General features: G+C 41.5%; 1 protein-coding gene across 1 annotated transcript; it reads right to left on the bottom strand.

Moving 5' to 3' along the window:
• Positions 1 to 2134: 2134 nt before the first annotated feature.
• On the bottom strand, positions 2135 to 8135 carry ttc9 (tetratricopeptide repeat domain 9). The gene is made up of 3 exons (XM_066694500.1): positions 7307 to 8135; positions 5408 to 5590; positions 2135 to 4881 (listed from the first exon to the last, which is right to left on the bottom strand). The coding sequence occupies exons 1-3, from the start codon at positions 7779 to 7781 to the stop codon at positions 4802 to 4804; spliced, it is 738 nt and encodes a 245-aa protein (XP_066550597.1). The 5' UTR covers positions 7782 to 8135; the 3' UTR covers positions 2135 to 4801.
• Positions 8136 to 10109: the final 1974 nt, after the last annotated feature.

The following is a 10109-nucleotide window of genomic DNA, read 5'->3' as shown; positions in this document are numbered from 1 at the left end:
ATAGAAAATACTTAGAGGCTAGTGCTGAACACTGCTGACTGACTAGGTCTATGTAGAAATCGATTCCTTGTTGCTCTCTTCCACTTAGAACAGTTCCATTTCAAATCTTGTCCTGAATGTTACCATTTCCATTAGCAGGCCCTGCTACTTAGTGCTTACAGAAAAACATGATGGAGTGCCTTAGTTTGAATTCTTTCTAGTTATTTACATCTGTAAACGCTGGTGTTTTGCGAACATAGTTGAAATAGTGTTTTCTCATGTGCTTATGAATACATTGAATTTCATTTAATGTATCTTATAATATTGGTATATCTCAACATATAGTACTTCCAAACATATTGCGAAGGATTTTAAGTAGCATTCCCATTTTATTTTTAAATTTACTGGTAAATGTATAAATTTTCCGCATAGTTGGTATACATTTACTGTTTTCACACATTTACCATAACATATACACTAAAAGCTTTTATAATATAGCCCAGATACCTTATTTGTCTAACTACATTCAGCACATTACAATTTGCAGCTCTTCAGATGGTCTTCATTCAGGATGATGTAAACTCACAGATTTCACACTGTCTCTATACAAGCCGCCTTCTGTTGCCAAAGGTTCCGTAAATCTGCCCATGGAGGGAAAAAAATATATGAGACAAAATAAAATGGCTCTTGTCTACCTCTGTCTGGGTTTGCATTTTTAACTGTTCTACAAGAAAATGTACAAAGAAAAGTACCCCGAGCAATTCATTGCTCACTCAAGTGTCTGTGCCTTCAGTGTAAAGCAATGAAGAAGAAAAAGGAAAAATCTCCAGTGGAAATTGAATTCACAAAACAGGTGCTTGAAAGTGTTTGAAACATGTTAGCAAATAGCAGCACCAGCTGCCTTTGGCATCCCATCTTCACTATACCTAGCTCTTCTTAAACTGTTCCCAGCTATCAAATTCCATATTTGTTCTCATGCACCAGTGATGTGATAGAAGTAGGCCGTAAGACAAATGTGAACTACATACCAGCAACTACATTCTATATGCTATTCCTGCGATTTTGCTCAACTTTTTTGGTTATTTACTGATATTTTTTCTTTTTTCTTTTCTTTTCCAACAGCTCAGCTCTAAATCTGAGCCTGGCCAGTCTCCTGGGAGAGGGATGTTTTCACACCTCTTGTGAGGATACTGTGGTGTTGACATGTAGGCCTTCAATTATTCATTGGGACATCTGTGGAAGAAAAACAATAAAGCTAATCCCTGCCATCTCTCTTCAGTGCAGAGCCCAGGGGACGTGTATCAGAGCTTCCAGAACATGACAGAGATGGGATGGATTGCCCCGCTTTCATTAGAAGTAAACCTTGTGGAGATGAAAAGCTTCTAAGACCTGGGAAACAGGTTTTATAACATCAGGAGCTGTCAACGCGAAATAATGCTGAAAAACGTTTGAGAGCAAATAGAGGATGATTGGAGGGTTGTGAAATTGAACTGGAAAGTGATTTAAAGGTTGTATACTTTTGGTTCCATTGCAAGTTATTTTCAAGCCGGTGGAACAAATTCTGAGCCAGCTTTGGGAAAGAATTTCAACATTAATTTAGTCTTCAAAAATGGATTAATTATCAAATCTTCTGGACTGGGGCTCTACATTAGTGATATTTTAAATGTGCTGTTCTTATGCTTTAGGATGGCAGACTGCAGTTAAAAAATATGAACTTATCTGTGTACACTATTTCATTGTAATTTCTCAATCACCATAAACCCCAGCATTTTTTGTTTGTTCTTCAAATTTATACCCAGGCAATAAAAACCTTCAAAACAATCTGTAGGATAAAAGGGACCACCACAAAACTCTGGACATGTTTAAAAACATCGCTAATGAACTGAAATCACAATTTTGTGACTAAGTCAAGGTACAAACTGCGATTGGTTCTAATATGCACAAAATATCCACACACCTATTCTGTGAATACTATTTCCACTCCCTATTAAAAGTCTAAAGGGATAATCCATGGCAAAACTAACACCCTTGTTCACAGTTTGCATACCCGGAAGGGAATTTAGAGCAAAATGCTCTAAATTTATGGGTGAAATGATAAAGTGAATGGTGGTTGTCTGTTATCAGTCTCTCAATAAGCAAACAAAAGGGAAACCCATTTTGTGATACCAATTTTATACTGAATGTGAAACAGTAGATTACAGAACGATATTACAAACAATCCAAAAAAGTGGTTATTTTCCACACACCAATAATTACATACATCCCAAAGAGTTAGCGTCATCCTAAATATAGTTTACATCATTGTTTTCTTTTCTTTTCAACATTCTCTAAAAATATATATTCAGTATAGTACTCAGACCACTTATTATTACTCTACACCTTGTAAGTGTGCTTATGGTTAAGGATGCCTACTTTGTAAAGCTGTATAAGTTACTGGTATCCATTAAAAATAACAGCCCTCCCGTAAAGATATTATAAGATGCAAGATCAGAAGTATGTTTACCATCTGCTACAATAAAGGAAGGCTCTAAAACCACATGGATGTATTTTAACTCCCAAGAAACCAACAGATATAATGAACATCTCTTCTTCAAACTGCAAATGGCAAAGCATACAGGCCAACTCTGCATAATCTTTCAACATTTCCCAGCTAGCCTCCTTCACGCAAGTAGAAATAATTCACTCAAAGGTCAAAAACAATCGCTGATCGCGAAGCATCACTGTACACTGTAATACTCAAAACATTGCAAGCTTTGTGTTTGTACCAATGCGATAACGACTGCATGGAAAAGTAGCTCAAACTGTATAATACTGAGCTGTCTTTGGGATGGTCATGGTTTGTGGGGTGGGGGCGGGGGCGATCGTCGTGCATGAGTTGCATCTTAAAGCAGAATTCTCTTCGGACAACTGGTCTGTTCAAATCAAAGACCAATTCGACAGAATGAATCGCTCATGCAATAAAAGTGATCAGCCTACAGCAGTTGTGCTCACTCTTGTGTTTTTCTTAGGGGGAATGGGGTTGCTAGACGTTTTCACTTTATTTATTAGATAAATTCGTTGGGCATTTTGCTCTAAGTTGTTCCAAATACTCTTTGATCATTTACTTTTCTTTTTCAGCCTGTAAGCCAATGCAACTGCTGGTCCCAAAACATCTTTCTTTTATGAAGTGCTTCAGCTGACTGGTGATGTAGGCCATAGCTATGTACAATAAAGCCTTCCATTTTAACTAGGAAGGTGTGTGAGTACAACGTTGTATCATAAAACAAAATAAATACAAGTACAACATACTTATTGTGATTTAAACACAGCTTGTTCATATTTACAGCTGATTCCGAGTGTAAAGCAATGCAACTTAGTGCCACACTTTGATTGCCAGGACTGCTCACAACTTACAGCACTGTATAAGGACACACCTCTGTTAACGCAGTTTCTAAAGTAATTCTTTACAATTTACCACTAAGTGACTTTAGTCCTACTATTTCATATAATTCCCTTTCTTAATTAAGTAGTAACATCACAAAGGGAATTACAACTAGATTACAGTGCGCTTTGACACTAGCGGGACCTGATGTGTACATAATTACTACATGTGATTCTCGAGGAACAATTCAATTTTAATTTCCAGTTATATTAATTTGCCTTGTGTAAGCGGCGAAGGGAACCGTGGGAGTAGCAAAGACTGTTTTGTACCAATAAGATAATGCCTGCATAAGTGACTATCTCATCGAGTACCGGTGAGGTTGTGGGTGATTACAAACGATTCCACTATTAAGGAAAATAACTGAAGGTGGCTGAAGAGATAAAACAATGCCATTCTGCAAACAAACACAAAACTCTCCACTAATATTCCTTTGATGAATATATAAAAAATGAGTTCTTTGCTGTTGTTGTTTGAAACTTTTTCGCTCCCTCTATTGACCCTTTTGTGGAGAAGTTAGGGCCTGGCTTGCTAAATGGTGCACTACATACTTTACAGTATATATACAAATGTATTTAGATTTTATGCCCCAATGTTTTTTGTTTGATACACTTACATATACAGACTTACACATCATATTAAAGCTAGCTTTTAAAGCAGTTTTTTTCTCCCATCCAAAACAGACCCTCTTTCTCGGTTAATAGCTTGACTCCAGACTCTTTGTGGGATTAGTTTTGTCTGAATTTGTTAGAAAAGGTTGTTCTACCTTCTTCAAATCTCCAAATGATCTATCCCAATGTGATGTTACCCATTACTAATTTTGGCTCACTGCTATGGCCTCCATGTTGTTTTAGGAGGAACTGAGACAGAGCGCACATCTTTTGATACACACGCAAAGTCTTCTGCTATTTTTCACACTTCGACCCCATCTACCACACCAAGCAGAGGTTTTTCACCATGACAGTGAGTTATAATATATATATATATATATATATATATATGTGTGTGTGTGTGTTATTGGGCTGATTGTTACAGCTAGAATGCAGGATGATTGGTCCTGCTGGATCTTTTTTATCAATGACAGATGTTGCAAAATGTATATATAGTGGTAACTGCCAGTCAACCCTTCCAAAGTAGTTTTTCAACCACACTGCCAGTTTACATTGTGTGTGTGTATGTATGTGTATTTTGGAAAAATGACTCAGAATGAAACAAAATGGCCGTGGATTACTAAATGACCACGCACGCCACATTCACTCCCAATACCCAATAGAAAGGGGTCTGTGTATAGGCACATATCCAATCAGAAGCTGCAGGTTTGAGCGCCGGCCAAGAGGTACGGCCAGCCAGGCTCCGGTGCAGCGGCTGCTCGTGGCCCGTTTCCATGGCAGCGGCGGCCACTGTTTACGAGGCCTCCTTCTCCCTCTGAGAGCTGCGGCGGAGTTTCATCTCCGTCAGCTGAATGTAGCGGATAACATTGGTGTCTGCAGGACACAGCACGGAGACACAAAGGCAGGAAAAAGGCTGGTTAAAACCGGACATAACAGGAAACTCGCACTCTAAAGGAAACAAAAGACCCACTAAGATTATTTGTGTCTGCTACAATGCATATAAACTTGTATTCTGTGTAACATGCCATGAATAATTCAGTTTTTCCTACATAGCTGTAAGCATTATAATGTGTCAATGCCCAAAGATACAAATAAACAAGCAAAAAAAAGAATAGAAAGAACATTAATGTGAGACACTGAGGAATATTAGTAAATTTTACTTGCATTTCTCATGTACGAGGTCTTCACAGAACTACTTTCTCGCACATTCCTAGTACTTAAAAGATTCAAGTGGCCCATTTGTGGCACCAAACAAGCATAACAAAGCAAACTGGACACAAGGGGCTATCATAATGTATGTATTTATTTACTTATATGAAGAGAAAAGCTTTGGCAGGACTTTTGGCAAAGCAGAGGTGTCTCGGTTGACCCAAGACCAGGTGGTGTGCCCTGCTCTCACCTGAAGGCTGCTGCTTGTGAGACTCCTTCAGATAGTGCAGGGCCTTGTGGAAGTCCCCCAGGTGGTAGTAGGCCACTCCTGACCGATACAGGGCCTTGAAGTTTTCTCCCTCCTTCCGCAGCACCTTCAGACAGTACTCCTTCACCCTCTCGTAGTTAACCAGCTCCATCTGCAACAGGCAAGCTGGGAGAAGCACACAGCAGGAGTCACAAAGAGACACAGACAGTTTGCCTCTCCTTAGAAACAATGCGTTTTCATTAGAGATGTGGGTACTGGGACTTTGGCCATTAAAACACTTGTTTCTTAATTAGGATTCCTCTGCTTTGACAGTAGTCCACGGGTTGCTTCCGGAGCACTCATAGGTAACTGTAAAAGCTTAACTGGTTGCGTTTGTTTAGCCAATTATTGCAATGCAAGGATTGATGTCACTGTCAATCACAGCAACCTGTCAGTCTTTATCCAGCTGTGGTAGACACCCTGCTACTGGTAGCACAGGATGACAACTGCATGACATTCAATTTGGTTTGCTTCATTGCTTTCAGAAATATAAACAAGGTTTTCTCCTTTGATAAATATGTTAAATGACAAGGATGAATGGGATTTGATCAAATATTTCAATTTGGGGGAAATCTGAAAATGCTATAACAAAAGGGATAATGTATTTTGATTATTCTTACTTTGAAATGATATGAATCACCCTCCAAAGCCAGATGAAATGTGAGTTTACAGAGTAAGATTACAATACATTACCATATAGGCTATGCCGCTTATCTAAAATGATATGCTTGTTTAAATAGAGTCTTGCATTAATATGTCTTATAAATCCACTCACAGTTCATAATTTCTCTTCATAATTGCTAAAAAAAAACAGCCTGTGGGGATATGAAAAAGCCTCTCAGTGGTGTTTTTTGTTTTTTAGAGGGGAAAAAAACGTCATCCTCAACAAGTCAAATAACTTGCACTGAAGGTATGACTAATTTATTGGGTGTGACTACATTCCCATACTTCTAGTAAAATGCTTATATATATATATATATATATATATATATATATATATATATATATATATATATATATATATATATTTAAAAAAACACACATTATTGTATTTAACTCATTAAGTTCTCGCTGAAATGTATTTGTAGCCTACTCTTTAAACGTTTAAATAAATATATACTGATACAATTGAATGGCATGTAAAAATAAATTGCGAATGATTATCCAATCAGTCTATAACATCCGATGTACGCATTTAATAATAATAATCTAATCATCATCATGCAATCTGTATATGCTTAAGAAGGGAAATGATATTGGATTGAGCACAACATTTATAGCCATATGCACTGCATTGTCTGGAAATAAAAAAATACAGTTATGCAAACACCATACACAGAATGCACCCCCATCCCCACCCAAGTAAATAAATAAATCAGGCAGTTATGAAATGTAACCCTAAAAATCGCCTTCATCTTTTCCTTTTGCTGTGTAACCAAACAATAGCACTCAAACACAGCAACTCGAGTACTGAAATAGATCTGACCGCAGAACTACAGCCATGCCACCCGCCATCCTCTCCAAAATAACAATGGCAGTTTGCAAGACCATTCCGACGGTGACCTGTGTGAGTCCAAAAGCAAGGCTGGCATACAGGGCATGCAAAAGAAGATGCCCTGGCAAAGGCGACTAACACCAGGGTGAACAGGTGGATGTGGCACTCAAACGCTGCAGTAGGCTGTTCATCTCCACTGAAGCGCAACTTACTGCACACTTGAATGGAAGGCATGGGGACGTGCGTGTGGCCACACAATTTTAAAACGCATCTTATGTTATGGAGGCGGTATAGAGAGACAGTATGCGGGGCTTATCGGTGCATGGCCGCCTTTCTGGTGCCAGTACCTGCCAGGCTGTTGTAGCACTCCAGCTCGGCGTTCTCCACAGCCCCTTTCTCCTCATCCGTCAGGGCGGACTTGGCCGCCGTGGGCAGCGCGGACGATGGCGACTTGGAGCTGGCATCGGGGTCCCCGAGCAGCCGGCAGATCCCCTTCATCTCCAGCAGCGCTCGGTGGTACTTGCCGATCGCCTCCCGGTATTTCTTGTCTTTGTAGCACTGGGTGCCTTCCGTCTTGAAGTCCAGCGCTCTCCGCAGCAGGTCGGCCGGCTCCGAGTGGCTCGGTTGCCGCACGCCGGCCGGCCCGCCGTGCCGCCCGTGCTGGGGGCGCAGGTCTCTGCTCCGGCCACTTTGCGGGTGGCTGTGATGGAGCTGCGGGCGAGGGACTCCTCCTCCTCCTCCTCCGCCGCCGCCGCCGCCGGTCGTGCCACCACTGTCTGCTCTCCCGGGATTGCCGTCCTGTCCTGCTCGGGTTTGACTCATCTTCCCTCCCACATGCAAACCCCAGCCCGCGTCCACACGGGCTCAAGCCACGGGAGTTGTGCACAGGTTTGATCCCCCGCAGGCGCCTCGTCTTCTCCCTGCGCTCTCCTCACGTCTGTTGCATACAGATGCTCCGCGCTCTCTGACTGGACGCAAGCCTTTGTCAATGCTTTCTAGTCATTCTTTGATTTTTCGGTTGTTGCATCGAGGTTTCTCATCCACGTACCTTCCCCCCCCCCCTTCTCTTTTTCAGGTTATGCTGACCCGGAAGAAGCTGTCCTTTCTTTTTTAAAGAATAACGCAACTATACGTTTCCCCGACCTGCTGCAGCTGTTTTTCTCAAGCAAGGAATGCAACCAGCCCCTGTGGAAGGGAATGCACACAACAAGTCTGGAGATGCATTTCTGTCCTCCCCAGTCCTGCCTGTTCCCTTTGAGCGGCTGCACAAATCTCATTTTGATTGCTGCGGAATTTAATTTGATGTTGTCATAGCTTCAATTAAATATATATGTATCCCCCCCCCCCCCACACACACACACACACCCCCCACTACCCCTGAAGAGCCATATCCTTTTACAATATGGTATTTGTACAATCAATGCAGCCCTATTAATTCTGTATTAGAGGGATGTTTCCCAGTTTGGATGGAACAGTTGTTCCCCTGCTTCCACTAAGTACAAAACAGTTTAGTGTGTGCGATTCAGAATATGCTGGGCTGTATCGATTCATTTATGGACTCTTATGGAATATTATTTATTTATTATACAGGATGTTCTTTTTAATTAGCAAAACCTCTCACACACGCACCAGTGGATCTGATTCAAATTGATCTGCAGCTCAGTTCAGTAATTAAGTTCAGCTAGGGCACCTTTTCTTCTCCTTCAAAGCTCCTGTACTTTTGGTCCTCCTATTTCAGCTATGAGTTCACTTTCAGCCTATAAACTGGGGGGACAGAAATAGAAGGCGTGATTCTGGCTGCTGCCCGGTTGCAGTGCAGCTGTTTTGCGGTGAGATTTGGGTGTGGCGAAGGATTTCCATCATATGTTGGACAGCAGGGTGGGGCTTCCGTTTCTGACATAATTGTAAGGGTGAATACTTGCAAGGCTTGGAGTATGCCCCAGTCTCCTGGTCTTTGGCATCCCCAGACATGCCAGGCTTTCATCCTTGCCCTGGCTCCTGCATACTCCAACTCCTAGAATCAACCCAAACATTACACCATTTTTTGTTTTTACCTGGACAGTATCCTGTAGAGACATGTATAATTCCTCTGCTTTTTGAGACCCTTAGCAATGCCATATAAAGATCGCCTGGTTTCTACTTTGCTAATGTGTTATTCACTTAAAAACATATATATATATATATATATATATACATATACACACTCACCTAAAGGATTATTAGGAACACCATACTAATACTGTGTTTGACCCCCTTTCGCCTTCAGAACTGCCTTCATTCTACGTGGCATTGATTCAACAAGGTGCTGAAAGCATTCTTTAGAAATGTTGGCCCATATTGATAGGATAGCATCTTGCAGTTGATGGAGATTTGTGGGATGCACATCCAGGGCACGAAGCTCCCGTTCCACCACATCCCAAAGATGCTCTATTGGGTTGAGATCTGGTGACTGTGGGGGCCAGTTTAGTACAGTGAACTCATTGTCATGTTCAAGAAACCAATTTGAAATGATTCGACCTTTGTGACATGGTGCATTATCCTGCTGGAAGTAGCCATCAGAGGATGGGTACATGGTGGTCATAAAGGGATGGACATGGTCAGAAACAATGCTCAGGTAGGCCGTGGCATTTAAACGATGCCCAATTGGCACTAAGGGGCCTAGTGTGCCAAGAAAACATCCCCCACACCATTACACCACCACCACCAGCCTGCACAGTGGTAACAAGGCATGATGGATCCATGTTCTCATTCTGTTTACGCCAAATTCTGACTCTACCATCTGAATGTCTCAACAGAAATCGAGACTCATCAGACCAGGCAACATTTTTCCAGTCTTCAACTGTCCAATTTTGGTGAGCTTGTGCAAATTGTAGCCTCTTTTTCCTATTTGTAGTGGAGATGAGTGGTACCCGGTGGGGTCTTCTGCTGTTGTAGCCCATCCGCCTCAAGGTTGTACGTGTTGTGGCTTCACAAATGCTTTGCTGCATACCTCGGTTGTAACGAGTGGTTATTTCAGTCTCAGCTTGAATCAGTCGGCCCATTCTCCTCTGACCTCTAGCATCAACAAGGCATTTTCGCCCACAGGACTGCCGCATACTGGATGTTTTTCCCTTTTCACACCATTCTTTGTAAACCCTAGAAATGGTTGTG

Source organism: Amia ocellicauda, chromosome 21 (genome assembly GCF_036373705.1).
Source record: "Amia ocellicauda isolate fAmiCal2 chromosome 21, fAmiCal2.hap1, whole genome shotgun sequence".
Classification (NCBI taxonomy): domain Eukaryota; kingdom Metazoa; phylum Chordata; class Actinopteri; order Amiiformes; family Amiidae; genus Amia; species Amia ocellicauda.
Note: the sequence above shows the minus strand (reverse complement) of the source record. Positions and strands in the feature narration are given on the sequence as shown.